The sequence below is a fragment of the Pelobates fuscus genome, chromosome 11, assembly GCF_036172605.1.
Source record: "Pelobates fuscus isolate aPelFus1 chromosome 11, aPelFus1.pri, whole genome shotgun sequence".
Taxonomy (NCBI): Eukaryota; Metazoa; Chordata; class Amphibia; order Anura; family Pelobatidae; genus Pelobates; species Pelobates fuscus.
Genome location: NC_086327.1, coordinates 132,251,473 through 132,275,263, shown reverse-complemented (window position 1 = coordinate 132,275,263; position 23,791 = coordinate 132,251,473). Strand labels below are relative to the sequence as shown.

The 23,791-nt window shown below is 42.9% G+C and overlaps 1 protein-coding gene across 2 annotated transcripts in view; it reads left to right on the top strand.

Annotated features, from left to right (window-relative positions):
- The window catches only part of KIRREL3 (kirre like nephrin family adhesion molecule 3), a 692,535-nt gene that overhangs the window by 594,924 nt on the left and 73,820 nt on the right, over window positions 1-23,791 (top strand). For both annotated transcript variants that reach the window (XM_063437213.1, XM_063437212.1), the window contains exon 7: window positions 4,208-4,313. In XM_063437213.1, coding sequence (XP_063293283.1) covers window positions 4,208-4,313 — 106 coding nt within the window. The remainder of the gene's footprint in view (window positions 1-4,207; window positions 4,314-23,791) is intronic.

Below are 23,791 nucleotides of genomic sequence, written 5' to 3'. Positions count from 1 at the left end.
TTCTCATGTACCCTCTCTCATGTCTCCATTCCCATGTACCCTCTCTCTCATGTCTCCATTCCCATGTACCCTCTCTCTCATGTCACCATTCCCATGTATCCTCTCTCATGTCGCCATTCCCATGTACCCTCTCTCATATCACCATTTCCATGTACCCTCTCTCATGTCACCATTCCCATGTACCCTCTCTCATGTCGCCATTCCCATGTACCCTCTCTCATGTCACCATTCCCATGTACCCTCTCTTGTTTCCATTCCCATGTACCCTCTCTTTTGTCTCCATTCCCATGTACCCTCTCTCATGTCGCCATTCCCATGTACCCTCTCTCATGTCTCCATTCCCATGTACCCTCTCTCATGTCTCCATTCCCATGTACCCTCTCTCATGTCGCCATTCCCATGTCTCCATTCCCATGTACCCTCTCTCTCATGTCACCATTCCCATGTACCCTCTCTCTCATGTCTCCATTCCCATGTATCCTCTCTCATGTCGCCATTCCCATGTATCCTCTCTCATGTCGCCATTCCCATGTACCCTCTCTCATATCACCATTTCCATGTACCCTCTCTCATGTCTCCATTCCCATGTACCCTCTCTCATGTCTCCATTCTCATGTACCCTCTCTCATGTCACCATTTCCATGTACCCTCTCTTTCATGTCTCCATCCCCATGTACCCTCTCTCTCATGTCTCCATTCCCATGTACCCTCTCTCATGTCTCCATTCTCATGTACCCTCGCTCATGTCGCCATTCCCATGTACCCTCTCTCATGTCACCATTCCCGTGTACCCTCTCTCATGTCTCCATTCCGATGTACCCTCTCTCATGTCTCCATTCCCATTTACCCTCTCTCATGTCGCCATTCCCGTGTATCCTCTCTCATGTCTCCATTCCCATCTACCCTCTCTTATGTCTCCATTCCCATGTACTCTCTCTTGTGTACTTGCTTTTGTGTCTCCATTCCCATGTATCCTCTCTCATGTCGCCATTCCCATGTACCCTCTCTCATGTCACCATTCCCATGTACCCTCTCTCATGTCACCATTCCCATGAATCCTATCTCATGTCACCATTCCCATGTACCCTCTCTTATTTCCATTCCCATGTACCCTCTCTCATGTCTCCATTCCCATGTACCCTCTCTCATGTCGCCATTCCCATGTACCCTCTCTCATGTCTCCATTCCCATGTACCCTCTCTCATGTCGCCATTCCCATGTCTCCATTCCCATGTACCCTCTCTCATGTCGCCATTCCCATGTCGCCATTCCCATGTACCCTCTCTCATGTCACCATTCCCATGTACCCTCTCTCATGTCACCATTCCCATGTACCCTCTCTCATGTCACCATTCCCATGTACCCTCTCTCATGTCTCCATTCCCATCTACCCTCTCTCATGTCTCCATTCTCATGTACCCTCTCATGTCTCCATTCTCATGTATCCTCTCTCATGTCTCCATTCCCATCTACCCTCTCGTATGTCTCCATTCCCATGTACTCTCTCTTGTGTACTTGCTTTTGTGTCTCCATTCCCATGTATCCTCTCTCATGTCGCCATTCCCATGTACTCTCTCTCATGTCACCATTCCCATGTATCCTCTCTCATGTCACCATTCCCATGTACCCTATCTTGTTTCCATTCCCATGTACCCTCTCTTATGTCTCCATTCCCATGTACCCTCTCTCATGTCGCCATTCCCATGTACCCTCTCTCATGTCTCCATTCCCATGTACCCTCTCTCATGTCGCCATTCCCATGTCGCCATTCCCATGTACCCTCTCTCATGTCACCATTCCCATGTACCCTCTCTCATGTCTCCATTCCCATCTACCCTCTCTCATGTCTCCATTCCCATCTACCCTCTCTCATGTCTCCATTCTCATGTACCCTCTCTCATGTCTCCATTCCCATGTACCCTCTCTCTCATGTCTCCATTCCCATGTACCCTCTCTCTCATGTCACCATTCCCATGTATCCTCTCTCATGTCGCCATTCCCATGTACCCTCTCTCATATCACCATTTCCATGTACCCTCTCTCATGTCACCATTCCCATGTACCCTCTCTCATGTCGCCATTCCCATGTACCCTCTCTCATGTCACCATTCCCATGTAACCTCTCTTGTTTCCATTCCCATGTACCCTCTCTTATGTCTCCATTCCCATGTACCCTCTCTCATGTCGCCATTCCCATGTACCCTCTCTCATGTCTCCATTCCCATGTACCCTCTCTCATGTCTCCATTCCCATGTACCCTCTCTCATGTCGCCATTCCCATGTCTCCATTCCCATGTACCCTCTCTCTCATGTCACCATTCCCATGTACCCTCTCTCTCATGTCTCCATTCCCATGTATCCTCTCTCATGTCGCCATTCCCATGTATCCTCTCTCATGTCGCCATTCCCATGTACCCTCTCTCATATCACCATTTCCATGTACCCTCTCTCATGTCACCATTCCCATGTACCATCTCTCATGTCTCCATTCCCATGTACCCTCTCTCATGTCTCCATTCTCATGTACCCTCTCTCATGTCACCATTTCCATGTACCCTCTCTTTCATGTCTCCATCCCCATGTACCCTCTCTCTCATGTCTCCATTCCCATGTACCCTCTCTCATGTCTCCATTCTCATGTACCCTCGCTCATGTCGCCATTCCCATGTACCCTCTCTCATGTCACCATTCCCGTGTACCCTCTCTCATGTCTCCATTCCGATGTACCCTCTCTCATGTCTCCATTCCCATTTACCCTCTCTCATGTCGCCATTCCCGTGTATCCTCTCTCATGTCTCCATTCCCATCTACCCTCTCTTATGTCTCCATTCCCATGTACTCTCTCTTGTGTACTTGCTTTTGTGTCTCCATTCCCATGTATCCTCTCTCATGTCGCCATTCCCATGTACCCTCTCTCATGTCACCATTCCCATGTACCCTCTCTCATGTCACCATTCCCATGAATCCTATCTCATGTCACCATTCCCATGTACCCTCTCTTATTTCCATTCCCATGTACCCTCTCTCATGTCTCCATTCCCATGTACCCTCTCTCATGTCGCCATTCCCATGTACCCTCTCTCATGTCTCCATTCCCATGTACCCTCTCTCATGTCGCCATTCCCATGTCTCCATTCCCATGTACCCTCTCTCATGTCGCCATTCCCATGTCGCCATTCCCATGTACCCTCTCTCATGTCACCATTCCCATGTACCCTCTCTCATGTCACCATTCCCATGTACCCTCTCTCATGTCACCATTCCCATGTACCCTCTCTCATGTCTCCATTCCCATCTACCCTCTCTCATGTCTCCATTCTCATGTACCCTCTCATGTCTCCATTCTCATGTACCCTCTCTCATGTCTCCATTCCCATGTACCCTCTCTCTCATGTCTCCATTCCCATGTACCCTCTCTCATGTCTCCATTCCCATGTACCCTCTCTCTCATGTCTCCATTCCCATGTACCCTCTCTTATGTCACCATTCCCATGTACCCTCTCTTATGTCACCATTCCCATGTACCCTCTCTCATGTCACCATTCCCATGTACCCTCTCTCATGTCTCCATTCTCATGTACCCTCTCTCATGTCTCCATTCCCATGTACCCTCTCTCGCATGTCTCCATTCTCATGTACCCTCTCTCATGTCTCCATTCTCATGTACCCTCTCTCCCATTTCTCCATTCCCATGTACCCTCTCTCTCATGTCTCCATTCCCATGTACCCTCTCTCTCATGTCACCATTCCCATATACCCTCTCTCTCATGTCTCCATTCCCATGTATCCTCTCTCATGTCGCCATTCCCATGTATCCTCTCTCATGTCGCCATCCCATGTACCCTCTCTCATATCACCATTTCCATGTACCCTCTCTCATGTCACCATTCCCATGTACCCTCTCTCATGTCTCCATTCCCATGTACCCTCTCTCATGTCTCCATTCTCATGTACCCTCTCTCATGTCTCCATTCTCATGTACCCTCTCTCATGTCACCATTCCCATGTACCCTCTCTCATGTCTCCATTCCCATGTACCCTCTCTCATGTCTCCATTCTCATGTACCCTCTCTCATGTCTCCATTCTCATGTACCCTCTCTCATGTCACCATTCCCATGTACTCTCTCTTGTGTACTTGCTTTTGTGTCTCCATTCCCATGTACCCGCTCACATGTCTCATTTTTCCCATATTGTTTTATTTTTCAGATCCGCCACTAGTTAACCTCACGGTGGACCCACAGCCTGTGCTGGAAGATAATATGGTTAAATTCAACTGCGCAGCTAAGGCCAATCCCGCAGTAACACAGTACCGGTAAGAACTAACACCATCACTGCATTTTACAACGTACGGCTATTTAATCTCAATTCAGTGGAATATCAAGATTTTGTACTCTTTGAAAATAGCATTCCTATTGCAAACTGCTCACTTCCAGTGTTCTGCAGCATATCGACCCTTAAAACTGGCTAAGCATCATGGGATATGTAGTTCAGAAACATCTGGGTCCCAAGGTTAGCTCTCACTTTCTCTTCAGCCACGTATAAAAGCACAGAGCGGATTGCGGCTCGGGGACTATAAAGGGCAGCTTCTCCGTACTTTAAACTATGTACAGACAGCCTAGAAATGTTTATATCATTCAGTTATCTATAAACGGAGAACATGTACACCAAACGTTTCTTAATGGAAACATTTATGGCTAATTAAAGTATCAGCCTCTTTTAGCCACAGCTGTGGTCATCATCCTTTAATGGATTTCTCTGCAGGCAGTGTTTGGATAGTGTATACTGCAGGTAGTGTTTGGATAGTGTATACTGCAGGCAGTGTTTGGATAGTGTATACTGCAGGTAGTGTTTGGATAGTGTATACTGCAGGTAGTGTTTGGATAGTGTACACTGCAGGTAGTGTTTGGATAGTGTATAATGAAGGTAGTGTTTAGATAGTGTATAGTGTATACTGCAGGCCGTGTTTGGATAGTGTATACTGCAGGTAGTGTTTGGATAGTGTATACTGCAGGCAGTGTTTGGATAGTGTATACTGCAGGCAGTGTTTGGATAGTGTATAATGCAGGTAGTGTTTGGATAGTGTATAATGCAGGTAGTGTTTAGATAGTGTATAGTGTATACTGCAGGCCGTGTTTGGATAGTGTATACTGCAGGCAGTGTTTGGATAGTGTATACTGCAGGTAGTGTTTGGATAGTGTATACTACAGGTAGTGTTTGGATAGTGTACACTGCATGTAGTGTTTGGATAGTGTATACTGCAGGTAGTGTTTGGATAGTGTATACTGCAGGCAGTGTTTGGATAGTGTATACTGCAGGCAGTGTTTGGATAGTGTATACTGCAGGCAGTGTTTGGATAGTGTATACTGCAGGCAGTGTTTGGATAGTGTATACTGCAGGCAGTGTTTGGATAGTGTATACTGCAGGCAGTGTTTGGATAGTGTATACTGCAGGCAGTGTTTGGATAGTGTATACTGCAGGCCGTGTTTGGATAGTGTATACTGCAGGTAGTGTTTGGATAGTTTATACTGCAGGCAGTGTTTGGATAGTGTATACTGCAGGTAGTGTTTGGATAGTGTATACTGCAGGCAGTGTTTGGATAGTGTATACTGCAGGCAGTGTTTGGATAGTGTATACTGCAGGTAGTGTTTGGATAGTGTATACTGCAGGCAGTGTTTGGATAGTGTATACTGCAGGCAGTGTTTGGATAGTGTATAATGCAGGTAGTGTTTAGATAGTGTATAATGCAGGTAGTGTTTGGATAGTGTATACTGCAGGCTGTGTTTGGATAGTGTATACTGCAGGCAGTGTTTGGATAGTGTATAATGCAGGTAGTGTTTGGATAGTGTATAATGCAGGTAGTGTTTGGATAGTGTATACTGCAGGCAGTGTTTGGATAGTGTATACTGCAGGCTGTGTTTGGATAGTGTATACTGCAGGCAGTGTTTGGATAGTGTATAATGCAGGTAGTGTTTGGATAGTGTATAATGCAGGTAGTGTTTGGATAGTGTATACTGCAGGCTGTGTTTGGATAGTGTATACTGCAGGCAGTGTTTGGATAGTGTATAATGCAGGTAGTGTTTGGATAGTGTATAATGCAGGTAGTGTTTGGATAGTGTATACTGCAGGCAGTGTTTGGATAGTGTATACTGCAGGCTGTGTTTGGATACTGTATACTGCAGGCAGTGTTTGGATAGTGTATAGTGTATACTGCAGGCAGTGTTTGGATAGTGTATACTGCAGGCAGTGTTTGGATAGTGTATACTGCAGGCAGTGTTTGGATAGTGTATACTGCAGGCAGTGTTTGGATAGTGTATAATGCAGGTAGTGTTTGGATAGTGTATAATGCAGGTAGTGTTTGGATAGTGTATACTGCAGGCAGTGTTTGGATAGTGTATACTGCAGGCAGTGTTTGGATAGTGTATACTGCAGGCAGTGTTTGGATAGTGTATACTGCAGGTAGTGTTTGGATAGTGTATACTGCAGGCAGTGTTTGGATAGTGTATACTGCAGGCAGTGTTTGGATAGTGTATACTGCAGGTAGTGTTTGGATAGTGTATACTGCAGGTAGTGTTTGGATAGTGTATACTGCAGGCAGTGTTTGGATAGTGTATACTGCAGGTAGTGTTTGGATAGTGTATACTGCAGGCAGTGTTTGGATAGTGTATACTGCAGGCAGTGTTTGGATAGTGTATACTGCAGGCAGTGTTTGGATAGTGTATACTGCAGGCAGTGTTTGGATAGTGTATACTGCAGGTAGTGTTTGGATAGTGTATACTGCAGGCAGTGTTTGGATAGTGTATACTGCAGGCAGTGTTTGGATAGTGTATACTGCAGGCAGTGTTTGGATAGTGTATACTGCAGGTAGTGTTTGGATAGTGTATACTGCAGGCAGTGTTTGGATAGTGTATACTGCAGGCCGTGTTTGGATAGTGTATACTGCAGGCAGTGTTTGGATAGTGTATACTGCAGGCCGTGTTTGGATAGTGTATACTGCAGGCAGTGTTTGGATAGTGTATACTGCAGGCAGTGTTTGGGTAGTGTATACTGCAGGCAGTGTTTGGATAGTGTATACTGCAGGCAGTGTTTGGATAGTGTATACTGCAGGCAGTGTTTGGATAGTGTATACTGCAGGCAGTGTTTGGATAGTGTATACTGCAGACAGTGTTTGGATAGTGTATACTGCAGGTAGTGTTTGGATAGTGTATACTGCAGGCCGTGTTTGGATAGTGTATACTGCAGGCAGTGTTTGGATAGTGTATACTGCAAGCCTTTTATATTTTTCCTTAGGAGATGCTTAGTTGTAGTAAGGTATGAGAGGGGAACAGGAAGAGAATATATCCAAAGTGCTATTTCAGTAATCCCACATTCCCAGTATAGAAACATTGGGCATGGTGTTTAAATATTGTTACATTCACTTTAGTTTGATGTGTATGGGCCATTTTTATGCGTAAAGCTATTACTTTATAAATTGAGACCTTCGTTTCCAACTTTTCTTTCATACAACAAAATAATGAATAAATAATGATGAATGATGAATGATTTACGAGAGACCTGTCTTGCTGCTCTACGCTGGGTCCCAATGTCGTAGTACCTGGAAAGGAACCAGCGTTAAACAGCAGACAAAACACCTAGCGTTCACCTGCAATCTGGACACGTCGAGCATGCGCGGAGAAAATGCTGTTCAGGGATTTAAATAGATAAGAGTGTGAGAATGTAACAAGCTCTCTTCAAGAAACCATATAGCTTTCCATCCGCTCTCACCATGCCAGTCTCCGTCCTGCGCTACACGTCCTTGGCTGAGATCATCAAGATTGATGATCTCAGCCCATAGGGAAACATTTGGAGGTTAGTGCGCAGGTACGGCAAAACACACAAACCAGCTCTCTAGGAGAGTCATGTGATCACGTTTCAGTCGGTTGGAGGAGAGGAAGCGTCTCTAGTGACTGTCTGGAAGACATGGGAAAACATGTTTTACATTACCGGGTTAAAACTCCACAGCCACTGAAACCACACATTTATATAAAATTGCTCTTTGACTAATAAACTCCCAGTAACATATCATAAACACGGCAAACCTCCGATCTCTGCAGCCCGAGCTGTTTCTCAAAAGCAACTTTATCTGAATTCTGCGCTCATGTCATCACAGGGGTTTTCATTAGAGAAAATGAGAAGTCACGGTTTAATAATAAATACTGATAGTCCTTTCCCCACAGGAAGAGATTCGAGCAGTTACTGTATCAGCTGATGATCAGTCAGTGTGATCATAACCCAATAAATAGGAATCTGGGGGATATCTCTTGCTGGAATGGTGTCATCAGCCTCCATTATCTTTCCAACAGCGCGTACGATGTGTCTTATTTCCTGAATCAGTCGAGTCACCATTCAGATTGTTCTATTAAGAAACCAGGAGCTGACCTCGCTCGCTTCTAATAACATAATATCAGTGTCTTTTAAGGCAGTAGCAACTTATACTGCTTGATATGTAATTCTTTAACAGGTGTGACCGAAAGCAAGGAATTGTGCTGGAGGGAATCTATATACCTCCCCAGATTTTGCAAGGTTCCTACTTTGTGTAATTAGCCCCAGGGAAATGTGTAATGTTTAATGAATGTTGCACTTTAAATATGTGTATATTTGGGCCCTGGGGTGGAGTACTTGGAGAGTAGGGTGGGCCAGTGCTCCACTCCACATTTTGGAAGTTGCTTGGAACCTACAGGTGAGAAGTCCAGTTCCAGAGTTTGAATCCTAATTTAACTCGCCTGAAAAGGATTGCCAATTACCGGTGCTATTAAGTACTCCCCTGCCAAGGAAGGAGGGAGACTGTGTTTGGTTTCTGTGAGTGGAAACAGAGAGCTGAAAACCTGAAACAGTAAGGTTGTTTATGCTTATGTTTATGTTGGGAAATGGACAAGCCATCCAACCCAGTTAGCTGATTATTTTGTTTAGTTAGTGCTCAGAAGAGCAAGGCTTTTGTTTTATATATTTTGTTACCTTTTATACCTTACTGTGCATTTATTTTGGAACCTCAATAAAAGAGCAAGTTAATTTACCTCATCCAGCGTGTGAAGTGTCTCTAAAGCCTGAAAAGACTGTGTGTAACACCCCAATCCCAGGACAAGGTACCAAGGGAAAGGAGTACTTTTGTCACACAGGATACATTTAATGTTTGCTTTTTCTAGGTAGGTGCTGGTTTGTAGGTATTGTTAGTAAACACTCTTTATAGTTATAGAATTCCGTTAATAACTACATGACAAACAGCAGTCGATAGTTTGCTGATTAGATGTCTGGTGCCATGTTAGATAGACAGGAAAAGTCTGGATTCAATAATTAGACTTTTCTGTGAAATTGTGTGCAAGATCGCCGTGGCGCCTTTATACTTCTAATATGAAAATGTTACTAAGTACTCATTTAACGTTCATTAACTTCTTAACACATCCTGGGGTCCAGAGGTTATTACTGCCCAACTTAATGATATTGGTCTTACTGACCTTGGAAGGATCAATTGCCAAGAATAAAACCAACAACTCTGATAATCTCACCAAAAAAGAAAAGAAATATATATATATAGAATCATATTTATGATTTATTGGGCATTCACCCATTTCCAATATATGCAAATTTCTATGAAGGTTCATATTAGCAAAATCCAATTAAATGAATGAAAACCTTCGAGAATTTGTTGATCTTTCTGGCGGCTTGAATTTAGACAGGATAAACATACCCAATCCTATTCCTTCTTCGATAACAAAGGATCGAATAGGATTTTTATGCAATCTTCCTAAAATGACACAAGCAATTTATTGCCTATTGTACACCATCATCTCTGCGTTCCTAGTTTTCGGCTTGAGTGTTGAATGTTTTTCGAGTGTATTGGTGAAGTCAAACAATTTTAGAAAAAAGTACCATAATTTCAATGGCTTTCCTGCGGTTTCAGTAAATAATACCCAGGAAACACGCTGCGATAGGTCTTGGAAATAACAAAGGATCTTTGATTGTTAGGCTTTCTCAAAAATACAAGGAAAGCCACACACTGTACCCCCGAACCCTAGAACTTACAGATAAAGGAGCGATCACCTGCCAGTTCTTCTGCCTAGAAGTGATTTAAATTTGCGCTCACACGTACATTGACAAAGCAATAAATTGAAAGCAGTCAGCCATGTAATGCACGAACTCTCCACCATTATTGAGAGGTGCTTCATAATTTAAGATAAGTTTAATAGCTTTGCTGATGTAGACCCGAGAGCTTAACTTTGAAATGCTAAACAAGCAATTCCTCGACTAACACAAGCAGCTGTTTTTATTAGGATCTAACCAGCGAGGAGATTGGAATGCTGAGAGGAGATACTTAAAGGTGGAATTTCATTTTTAAGACTTAAATGATTGGAAATTAATTAAATATCACATTTCGGAGGACAGGTTGTGTGCTGTGCCTAAATCTAAGTTTCAGAAATATGTAAAATCGTTGTACAGCGTTACGCGAAGGTGACGCATTTCTGCTATCTTGTCTACAGTTTTTGTTTTATTTTTGAGATAACAGGAACATTTTTCAAACATGCACGAGTTAACGGAGACATATTCGCAGCGAAAAAAAACCCTCTGGTCAAAGCAACTTTATCTCTTATAAGAAATATAATGATTTAATCAATAAATACCGCTTTAAATTTACACTAAATTCACAGGTCCTTAGCGCCATCTTGCGGTGTTATGTTCACGTACCTTTTACCCATCAGTCTTTGCGACGCTGTATTTGATGTTTATTTTAATAATTCTTCCATTTGAACATGTTTTATTAAATGCAATGTGTCGTTCTTGCATTGTGGGCGCATTTTTCTGCTAGTATGTCCTCTCGTGACAAGTTTGCCAATTTGTTGTTCTGTTTTATAATATCCGCTTGGCTGGTATTTTTTATCGTTCTGCTGTGTGGTACCCTTACGTTGGATAGTGTTTAGATAGCTATGCCCGATAACATGCTGAACTCAGTTCCATTCTGCTCTCACTTTCTTGGTTTGCCTCTGGCCGCCTTTGTGTTACGTCCGGCCATGCTGAAGTTCAGTAATACTTTCCATATTGGTGAACATCAGTTGTTAGCACTAAAAATAGTATTAAAAGATTGTTATGTTTTATAAAACATACTGAAAGTGCAACATTGCCCAAAATGAATCAATAAATGAATCATAACAATGTATTATGTTGCTTACCATCAGCAGTTTTAAAATGTAATCACTTGTTTAAAATCACATATATATGAGTAGATCTCCTTAAAGGTTTTACTGTTAACACTGTTGGTCCACTCCCCACTGGGTGCCGGCCAAGTGACTCCTGGAGAGACACCAGCTGGAGCACTGCAATAATATTATAGACCTGCGCGCTAAACAATGCAGCCATTGTCAACGCATTTCGCCTGTGTGAGGCCTTTGTAAAGATGATACCACGGTGCTACATAGTTACATAGTTACATAGCTGAAAAGAGACTTGCGTCCATCAAGTCCAGCCTTCCTCACTTTTGTTTTTTGCTGTTGATCCAAAAGAAAGCAAAACACCCAGTTTGAAGCACTTCCGATTTTGCAACAAGCTAGGAAAAAAATTCCTTCTTGACCCCAGAATGGCAGTCAGATTTATCCTTGGATCAAGCAGTTATTACCCTACATTGAAAGATTAAATCCTTGAATATTCTGTTTTTGCAAGTATGCATCTAGTAGCTGTTTGAACTTCTGTATGGACTCTGATAAAACCACTTCTTCAGGCAGATAATTCCACATCCTTATTGTTCTTACTGTAAAAAAAAACCTTTCCTTTGCCTTAGACGAAATCTTCTTTCTTCCATTCTAAACGCATGGCCTCGTGTCCTATGTAAAGTCCGGTTATATTAGTATATTTAAAGCTTAGTAACCAGTGCTTAAAGAGGCAGTATTAAAAATCTATATGCAGCTCACATATGGCTTCTACCGAAAAAGGAACCCACATTTTGCACTTAAGTTCAAACATTCAAGACATTCAAGACATGAATACAAACATCAGGATAGAAGGATAAAACAAACTGCATACTTAATAAATACGCCGCACATTTATTTATATAAAAAAAAGTGGCTTTAAGAAAAAACTCAGCTGAACAGACCAAATTTAAAACAATGGCCTACCCAAATGTGATATAAAATATTTACCAAAAAAACATTACCATGCTAAAATCAGTAGTATAGTAGAACAAGCTGATATGCTGCCCACCATTAACTTAGGATTTGCCTATATATAGATTTTAAGACCCTATCAGGGTTATTCAACAAAGTGAAAATCCAAAGTGAATTTTTAATTTAAGGTAAAAATAGCTAAACTGTTCCACCTCGCTTGCTTTGGGCTTAAACAAGAACTTTACTTTAAATTTTCACTTTATTGAATAACCCTCTATAACTAAGCATCATCCTAAGATCAGGAACATAAACATTACCTTATAGTAACAGTGTCACCTAAAACAGTAAAATAATAAATCTTAGAAAATTAAAATGTTCCCTCTCAGCATTAACCCCTCTTGTTTCAAGCGATTTAAGAGATTAAATCTGATTCATTTCTTGTCTTGCCAATTTCAATGTCCTATCACCTCCTCTACCGTTGTATTAATGGTGGCTGTGTTCTAAGACTGCTGATTGTTGCATTATTAGATGAATTGTTACTATTTACTAAATTGCACTTTCCCTTCCAAGTCTAGTTATTAGTTATTATTTTACTTACAATCCCTATTATTACCCTTAGCCTAGACCCTATTCCTTTCGCAGTATGGAGTCAATGTATCTACAAAGGTGGGTGTGCGCCCGTTTGGAGGGTGTCTGTACAGGGCAGTGAGGTTCTGCATTTTGAACACACAGTCAGGATAGTTTGTGCTTGAAGATGCATTTTGTACCTTAGACGTCTGGCGTGTCTCTTTAAAGTAAGCTTGTTCTGTGGTCTGAAAGTGGACCCCAGGCCAATAGTCTGGGTACGTCGCTCCCTAATTAAATGAATCTACAAACACAGCGAAGGTCAGCATTGAGCACTTTTTGCTTGTCTTGTTAATATTTATTTCACTTGTGGTTTTCGCCCAAGCTGCTGTACACACAATTTCTACTCATTGCTCTCCTACTTAACCTGCAGAAGGGCCTTGATTACTGGATATTCTCCCATTTAGCGCAGCAATTTATAATCATTGTACAATTAATGTGGGCAACGACCGCTGTGTGGCCAGCAGAGCAGAGAGAATGGAAACCTATGTGAAAAGGTCCAGGCCTCAGTTAAATGTTTTAATAAATGTATTTTTCTCTGATGATAGTAATAGGAAAATACACTTCTCTCCACGAGGTCCCCCCTATTTTATTTTGTTTCTTGGTCTATGATAGCTGTGCGATAAATTGTTCTGGGAGATTAAACTCCCAAAAAAATTTAGAGTCCGAATTTCCCCAGTGCCACAATTTTATATAAAACTTAGCATAAAAATGGAGAAATGTTAAAACGACCTGAAATTATATTATTTTCCTCATTAGGAAACAATAGACAATATTGATGAGTGAATACTAAGTAGCCATTATCACTTACAGCCAGCTATTATATCACTTGTTATCATGGAGTCATAAACTCTCATTACCGAAGTAAGAGGGTCAGGTTTTTCATTTTATTAATTAAAAGTTTGCTATACACACCCTGCACTCACACCTAAACCATGGATTAATTAAAGCTAAGATGCTGGATCTGTGACTGTGTTATACCATCTTGGGGTAGTTATAGTGTGCCCGTGTTGTAGGACAACAACAACTTGACTTGGCAATATCAGAGAGTAATGGGAGTTGTATTCCAAGAGCTGCAGTTCAGCACTCGCACTGTAGAAGGTGCCAGTGTTTAATGTGTTCATGTCTGATTTCAACCTAAATTTACTGTCAGTACGGTACTGGCAGGTTCTTCAGCTGACTCTAGGGGGCGCTACGCACATCACCTCGCTGTCTCCATCAAGACAATCACGGCCATTGGTGCAAGAGGACCGCACATTACATCAGTCGTTTTTTATTAACAGTTAGCCAACGGATGTTTTCGTTCACTTTCCAGTCTAATGTTTCAAACTCACAAAATCAAAGTAAAATTAAATAAAACAATCAATAGTGAAATGAAAGTGTTTTGTAAAAGTAATGACTTTTATTGTTAGCAAAAACTCATATCCGCTCAGGATCAAGAGACATCTAACCAAAAAGAAAGACTTGTTTATGTACAGAGGAAAACACTGTGTATATAGATATAAATATAATGTGTGTGTGTGTTTTTTTACAAGTGTATGTTTATATTTTCAATACCTATTATAAATATTATATATACACATAAATATTTATGTATCAGCTCTTACTCTGCACAATATTAATTAGACAGAGAATATCATTAATTGCTTCATTAATATACCATAACCACGGTATCCCCAGGCAGCTGGCTGTCGCCCATTAAGAATCAGTATATCTCACATCTTCTTTCTTCGCACATTCTAACAGATATATGTAGATTGCTGGGACTAAACTTCTTTTATTAAAAAAAACTCCAGAAATCCCTGCCGTGAAAGAAAGGGAACCCCTTGGGGAATATCTTACAGGTAAATGAAAGGTTTTTAGGAATATTTTCCCTATTATAGTTTAAAGAAACTAGGTGGATGGATGGATGGACAGACAGACAGGCAAGCAGACAGACAGACAGACAGACAGGTAGACAGACAGACCGATAGGATAGACAGACAGACAGGGCAGACAAATAGACAGACAGATGTGTGAATAGAGTACCTACAATGATAACAGTGTATTTGTCTTTCTGTTTTCCATTCTATGTTAAGAGCAGTATTTTACTTTTTTTGGAATAAAAAGAGGTATCGTGTGAAATCTGACCAGTTTCTGGTCCTTGGTGTATCTATAGGATGATCTGTAAATATAGATTATCAGGGTTATTCTAAAGTGAGAATTTAAGGTGAAAAAAGACGTGCTATTCGTCAGCTATGCTCCCAGTTCGTCTACTTTGGCCTTCAATATGAATTCTCATTATAGTAAATAAGGCTGTGTGTTTCTGGAATTAGAGCTGTTTCTACACTCTCACTATAGTCAGTAGATCCGTCATTGAGGGTAAATGGGGATCTAGCAGCTTCTGCCTCTAACTGCCGGCACCTTGAACCAGCTCCGGATTTACAGCGTGCCGGCTAATGTCAGGGTCACCAGATGAATGAAATGCTTACAATTGGCGTGTTTACCAACTGGGACACTCTCTCAATAACTCCCTCTATTGCCAACCTAGAATGCAATAAGACATATGGGACCTGGTTTAGTCCCGTATTTAATAAGATCTGCAGGCCCTGTAATTAATCCTGCTTACATCACATATGGAGCCTCCGTTGGGATCCGTATTGTTTATAATTGACTGTTTGATGAATAAAAAATCCTTTTTCCATTCGATTTAGCAAGTCAATTAGCCTGGTGGATACCTACCTTGATTAGTTTTAGGTGATTGTTTCAGAGAGACACTTTATATAGTGGCTGTGTATGTTGCTCCGAAGGAAAGATAAAACAAGAATAGCAGTCACAGCTGTAAGAAAAGCCTGGGTAATTCTGAATATAAATGTGTGTGTATATATAGAATTACACCGTAGGGCTTTTCCTCCAGAATGTGTTCCATTACATTTAAAAAAATCATTATTGACAGATTAAGTGTGCATGCGCCTTGCGTTATAAATCGGCCATTCTGGGACTGCGCACTTTGCTAATGTCGTCTATTAAGAGCAAGATATCATGTTCCCACACACAGATTAAAGGGACCATCCAGGCTTGGCTGACACCCAAGGTAAATAATGCATAAAAAATCTGCAGAGAAATGAAAGGAACACTATAGTGTCGTAATGTATTACATAGTTACATAGTTACATAGTTACATAGGCTGAAAAGAGAATTGCATCCATCAAGTTCAGCCTTCCTCACATATGTTTTTTGCTGTTGATCCAAAAGAAGGCAAAAAACCCAGTCTGAAGCGCTTCCAATTTTGCAACACACCAAGAAAAAATTCCTTCTTGACCCCAAAATAGTAAGATGTCTCCTTGGATCAAGCAGCTATTACCCCACTAATTAGAAATTGTATCCCTGTATGTTATGTCTTTGCAAGTATGTATTCCTGACACTATAGTGCTGGTGTGGGCTGGTGTGCCCTACTCCGATCACCCTGAAAAGGTGAATATTCTCACTTTTTCTCCAAGCTGCGCCTCTCTCACCGCAGCTGGCCCTGCCTCCATGGCTGAGATCGTCAATCTTAAGATGTATTGAATCAATGCATCTCTATGGGTAGCGTTCAGCGTCTCCATGTAATGCGCGGAGACGCTGAATGTAGGTGCTGCACACTGTAAACAGTGCGGTTAATTAGTGCATTGAAACCTACAGGAGCAATCACTCAAAGTTATCTTCTTGTTGGAATGAAATATCTTTAAACCGGCCGGGTATTTTAATTCTTTGAATTAATACATTCAGACACGGGGGGCCCCAATGCCAGTTCTCGAACTCCAAGTTTGGATTAGGCCTTCAGTTTATTGAGAGATCGTTATAACTGAGAAACGACCCGTCTGCTGTATGTACCGGCTCTGCTGCTGGGAACTAATTAATAATTCACAGAGACAATGTACCTCGGCATATCTCAAGCTGTCTCTTTGATGGGGATCGGTTGCCGACACAGAGAAAGTCTTGACAAACAAATCACATTACCTTAGAAAGACATCCTGTGTTTTGTAGGCATTGTGTAAATAAGGATTTATAGATGTGTTTGTGTCATTTGTACCTTTCCATCGCGTGGATTTCTCCAACACGTGTATTTTACAGTTTGGAAAGCATTGGGTCTCGTTCACAGATAACGTTTTGTCACTGGAGTCAAAGGGAGAAGGTTACATAGAGGGTTACAGTATTGAAATTACTGAACCTTGTGGACATTAGAAATGAAAAAGGGCTGCTGCCCAAAACGTTTGCTGCTTAAACTTTGTCCTCAAATAAATTGTGGTACCACCTGGATGTGCACACCTATACTGGATGCGCAGGACTCTTGTTTGTTTTTTGGCTGTTAAACCTTGTGTTGGAATAAACAGGAAGAGACCTTGTGCAGTGACCCGTGTACTTACCTCTACTGAAGACTTTACCAAATGCCTTTTTTTCCGCCTTACAGGGAGCGTAGGGCAGATTAGCATGTACCGAGAGCGGGCAGACGTTCTGCAAATTCATTTTATTGATTTTCAAACAGTTTATTTGCGGCGATTAGGTGAGTTGTTGGGCAGCATGAATTCAGCAACTAACACGCAAGTTATTACCGAAGTGACCAGTTCAGCACGGCTAATATACATCATTGGCTCGTCAGCGAGCAATTAAACAAATTATGTAAAAATACCTTGTTTCTGTGTGTTTTCATTAATATCTCAGCTTATTGACTCACATGAACCATTCCACTAGAATAATTCTGTTTAAATAATGCAATTCATGGCTTGGGCCTCTGGCGATTAGAAGGTTAATTCTCTCCCCCCCCCCCCCCAGTAAACATCCAGATGATGTGCCTCTTTATTGAAAGCACATTTGGCGTGATGAATTACGCATTTCAGTTCCAGCACCACACTCTTATTTTTTTACGGAGGCGTAAAATGCTCTCAAAATAATGCAAAAGGCTTTCATTCACCTGACACTTAGAGCTGCTAATGAATCGTCATGTAATCCTCGCCAATCTCTCCACTTAAAACGCACAGAGCTCGTTTAAAATCACAGCCCCCAGTGGGTTCCACCGATGCAGAATTTTCTTTTAGAAAGCATATCTTTATTTGCAAATCTTGCAGATCACAAAGAAACAAAAAACAATAACATGTTTGTTGATTCATTTGAATGTGATGTTTTAAAATAAATATCAGCAAAACTGTCGCACTATTTCACTAATACAGTAAATACAGGAAGTAAAGCAGCGTTCATGCCAGATCAGCTTAATCTTTTTACAGTAAATGGGCTCATCTTGATAAGACACTTATAAAATTGATAAATCACATAAAGAACTAATAACACATGTATAGCGTTTGTAAGCCATGTATAGAATTTGTAAGCCATGCATAGAATTGATAAGCCACGTATAGAATTTGTAAGCTATGTATAGAATTTGTAAGCTATGTATAGCATTGATAAGCCACGTATAGAATTGATAAGCCACGTGTAGAATTTGTAAGCTATGTATAGAATTTGTAAGCTAAGTATAGAATTTGTAAGCCATGTATAGAATTTGTAAGCCATGTATAGCATTGATAAGCCATGCATAGAATTGATAAGCCATGTATAGAATTGATAAGCCACGTATAGAATTGATAAGTCAGGTATAGAATTGATAAGTCGTGTATAGAATTGATAAGCTATGTATAGCATTGCTAAGCCACACATAGAATTGATAAGACACGTATAGAATTCACTGCCCTGTAAGTGTAGGTCCTTCGGTAATGGATGTAATATACAGTAATGTATTGTTACAATCTATTAATTTCATATGTTCACACATCTTTTTCTGCTTTTCATCCAAAAGAAGGTGATAATCCCAATCTGAAAGATACACGTAGCATTCCATGAGTTCTAAGTACGTCCTGGGGTCTAACTTATTATCATCCAATTTAATGATATTCGTGTTTGGAGCTTAGAGGTTTGTAAAACTGAGAGGATATAGCTCAAGATCAGAACCATACTCTGAGAGTGTGCCCGAAGCACTTCACCTAAAAACAACAAGGTATCTATGTAGAGAGCTATGGCCTCGATTTAATGAGCTTTCCAAATGATCCAATACTGTTATATAAACATTCCAAATTATTTATCTGCAAAACTTCCCATAGACTTTAATGGTAACATCAGTAGACCTATCGCTTGGGAAGTTATTCTAACAGAGTTGAATCACATGCAGTGGCGTACATACCGGGGTCGCAGGGGTCGCGGCTGCGACCGGGCCCGGCCCACCAGGGGGCCCGGCCGCCCTGCGACCCAGGTATGTACCCACAGGGCCAGCCTCTTCTCCTGGGGGCCCAAGAGCCGGCCACCTCAGGGCCCCCAGAGGCTGGCCCTGCTGTCACCCGGCTGGCTGGTCCTGCGGGCGCGCGAGGGAGCACTCTCCCCTGGGTGCTCCCTCCCTCTTCAGCTCCCTCGCGCGCCGCACTGAAACCGGAGCCGGAAGATGACGTCATCTTCCGGCTCCGGTATCAGTACGCGGCGCGCAAGGGAGCTGAAGAGGGAGGGAGCACCCAGGGGAGAGTGCTCCCTCGCGCGCCCGCAGGACCAGCCAGCCGGGTGACACCACTGGACCCCAGGCAATCCCCTCAGCTCTCCCACAGGTAAGGAGGCTGGGGGGATTAAATAAAAAAACAAAAAATAAATAAACGTGTGTGTGTGTGAGTGTATGTTAGTGAGTATGTTAGTGTGAGTGTATGTTAGTGAGTGTGTGTTAGTGTGTGTGTGTGTGAGTGTGTTAGTGTGTGTTAGTGTGTGTGTGTGTGTGTGAGTGTATGTTAGTGAGTGTATGTTAGTGAGTGTGTGTTAGTGAGTGTGTGTTAGTGAGTGTGTGTTAGTGAGTGTGTGTTAGTGAGTGTATGTTAGTGAGTGTGTGTTAGTGTGTGAGTGTGTTAGTGTATGTTAGTGAGTGTGTGTTAGTGTGAGTGTATCTTAGTGTGAGTGTATGTTAGTGAGTGTGTGAGTGTGTGTTAGTGAGTGTATGTTAGTGAGTGTGTGTGAGTGTATGTTAGTGAGTGTGTGTGTGTGTGTTTTAGTGTGAGTGTATGTTAGTGAGTGTGTGTGTGTGTGTGTGTGTTAGAGTGTGTGTGTTAGTATTAGAGTGTGTGTGTTAGAGTGTGCGTGTTAGTGGTAGAGTGTGTGTCTGTGTGCTTCTGTTAGTAAGTGTGTATGTATGTTTGTCACTGAGTGTGTGTCTGTCAGTTAATGTGTGTGTCTTAAGCACTTACCTTTCTCCAGCGCCGGGCTCCCTTGGCGCTGGGGATCTCTCCGTCCCGATCCGCCTCTCAGCTCCGAATGCGCATTCGTGGCAAGAGCCACGCGCGCATTCAAACCGCCCATAGGAAAGCATTACTCAATGCTTTCCTATGGACGTTCAGCGTCTTCTCACTGTGATTTTCACAGTAAGAATCGCAGAAAATCCTCTAGCGGCTGTCAATGAGACAGCCTCTAGAGGCTGGATTAACCCTCAGTGAAACATAGCAGTTTCTCTGAAACTGCTATGTTTTCAGCTACAGGGTTAAAACTAGAGAGACCTGGCACCCAGACCACTTCATTGAGCTGGTGTGATCTGGGTGTCTGTAGTGGTCCTTTAAGTGTATGTGTTTATGCATGCACTGGCGTACATACCGTGGTCGCAGGGGTCGCAGCCCTGCGACCAGGTGCCCGCCGCCATGTGTTGCGGCCCCAGCCCGCGCAGAGTAAGCGCGCGCACGGGGGGGGGGGCCACGGATCAGTTTTCGCACCGGGGCCCCATGGGTTGTGTGTACGCCACTGATCACATGGAAAGCTTATTAAATCGAGTATTTCTATAATACATAGAACACATTACTAAACTTGAAAAGATTCTTTTTTTCCAGTTCCAGAAACATTATTCTTCCACCTACTATTAAGGAATTCTTTCTGTAACTTCCAATACAGGTTTTTTTTTTGCCTCGCAGCATCCTGTTTTCAATGCATGGCGCACGCCGATTCTCCATTAAGCTGCACAGCGACTGATTTCAGAGGCCCGTGCCCTCTTTATAAACCCTCTCCAGTGATCAGGTTATTTAGCCAAACCCGTTTAATGTTGTTGTCATGGAAACCAGAATAATGAAGCTTGAATCAAAGGACAGGTTTAGGCAGAAAATCCTGGCCTGATCTTATTGATCTTCGAACACGGAAAGTGCATTTTGTGTGCAAACATGTCAAAACACCCCCCGATGGCAGAAATATCAATAATAGAAAGCTTTCAAAGATGTTATTTCTTTAAGTATGTACAGAAAAAAAACTCAAGAGTAAAACCTTCAAATGTGTACACGTTTATTGTAATGAGAAACTTACAGTATGTATCAAGAAAGATGAATTATATATAGGGACACTAGAGTCATCATAGCTGAAGTGTAACTTTATAACCCTTTAATCAGTGACAATGACCCTGATCAGTGTCAGCCACAACATTAAAACCGCCTGCACAATATCGTGTATATACCCAAAACAGCTCTGATGCGTCAACCTCGGAACGTGTCCTGTGGGACACTATAAACACCTAAACAACTTTAGTTCAATGCAGCAGTTTTGGTGTATAGATTATGCCACTGCAGTCTCACTGCTTAATTATCTGCCATTTAGGAGTAAAATAACTTTGTTTATACAACCCTAGTCACACCTTCCTGCATGTGACTTACACAGCCTTCCTTAACACTTCCTGTATAGAGTCATTTAATGGTTACACTTCCTTAACTTTGTTTAATTTAGAATTTCATATATCTTGCTCTGTTAATAGCCTTCTAGACCCTTCAGGAGCCTATTGTGTGTGGTTAAAGTTCAATTTGCAGAGCAGGAAATACAAACTTTTAAAATAAGTTATATAAATTAAAATTAAACCATTTTTTTTAAATACAGGCTGTGTCAGTCAACACCAGGGTAGGTGTGGCTAGGGCTGCATAAACATAAACAAAACTAATTTAACTCCTATGACAGAGAATTGAGCAATGAGACTGCAGAGATATGATCTATACACAAAATACTGCTTCATTAAGCTGAAGTTGTTTTGGTGCCTATAGTGTCAATTTAAGTCCTGAAAGTTGCAAGGGGATCAGATTTGTTGTTCCAGAACCTCCCACTGATGTTCAATTAGATTGACATCAACAGTCTACCCCAGCGGTTCCCAAACTGTGGGGAGCCACAAGTTATTTTCAGAGATCTCCCACTCCGGCCCGTTAGCACATTGCTGACAGCCGCAGGGAGGGAGGGAGGGAGAGAGAGAGGACCCGGGGGAGCTCTAACCTGCAACTCCGCCGTGTTCTCCTCTTGCGAGCTCGGAGCGTTACAGTAACCACGGCAATGCTCTGAATCTCGCAAGAGTGAACTCTAGCAGCTCCTGAGGCTCCTGTCACCACTAGGACCCCCAGGGCTTGCAGGAACTGTCCACCCTCCCAGCCAAAGTTAAGCAGAGAGGAGGGACATATTTTTGTATTCAATATATATATATATATTCATTTGTTCTCCTACCCCCACAGACCCCACATCACACAATAGCTCCCCAATACACACACACTGCCCCCCATACACACACTGCCCCCCATTCATACACACTGCCCCCCATACACACACACTGCTCCCATACACACACATACCCCCATACACACACTGCCCAATACACACACACTGCCCCCATACACACACACCGACCCCCATACACACTGCCCCCCATACACACTGCCCCTCATACACACAATTACCCCCCATGCACACACATACACACTGCCCCCCATGCACACACTGCTCCCATACACACAATTACTCTCCTTACACACTACCCCTCCTACATACACGGCCCCATACACAAATTGCCCCCCATACACACACTTACCCCCCCATACACACACTGCTCAATACACACACACTGCCCCCATACACACACACTGACCCCCATACACACTGCCCCCCATACACACAATTACCCCCATGCACATACATACACACTGCCCCCATGCACACACTGCCCCCCCGCACACACTGCCCCCCATACACACAATTACCCCCTTACACACACTGCCCCCATACACACAATTACTCTCCTTACACACTACCCCTCCTACATACACGGCCCCATACACAAATTGCCCCCCATACACACACTTACCCCCGCATACACACACTGCCCCCATACACACACACTGCCCCCATACACACACACTGACCCCCATACACACTGCCCCCCATACACACAATTACCCCCATGCACATACATACACACTGCCCCCATGCACACACTGCCCCCCCGCACACACTGCCCCCCATACACACAACTACCCCCTTACACACTACCTCCTACATACACGGCCCCCATACACAAACTGCCCCCCATACACACACACTGCCCCCCATGCACACACTACTCCCCATACACACACAAACACACTGTCCCCCCATACACACACTGCCCCCCATACACACAATTACCCCCCAAACACACACTGCACGCCCATACACACACATACACACTACCCCTCATACACACACTGCCCCCACACACACACTCTGCCCCCCCATACTACACACACTGCCACTCCAAACACACACGGCCCCCATACACACACTTACCCCCCATACACAGACTACCCTTATACATAAACTTACCCCCCATACACACACTACCCCATACACACACTGCCCCCATACACATTGCCGCCATACACACTGCCCCCATTCACACACACACTGTATCCCTCACACACACACACTGCACCCCCATACATACACACTGCTCCTCCATACACACACTGTACCCCTCACACAACCTCTGCCCCAACACACACACTGTACCCCTCATGCACAAACTGCCCCACATACACACACTGCACCGTTCAGACACACACACACACACAAACTACATCCTTAACAAACACAATGCAACCCTGTACACACACTGCATCTCTTACACACACACGTGCACACAGCACCCCTCACACACACATATTGCACACCTCACACACACACACACACTACAGGCCATATCCCGGCAGACCCCAGGTAACTTGTCAAACTGTTCTTAAACAGT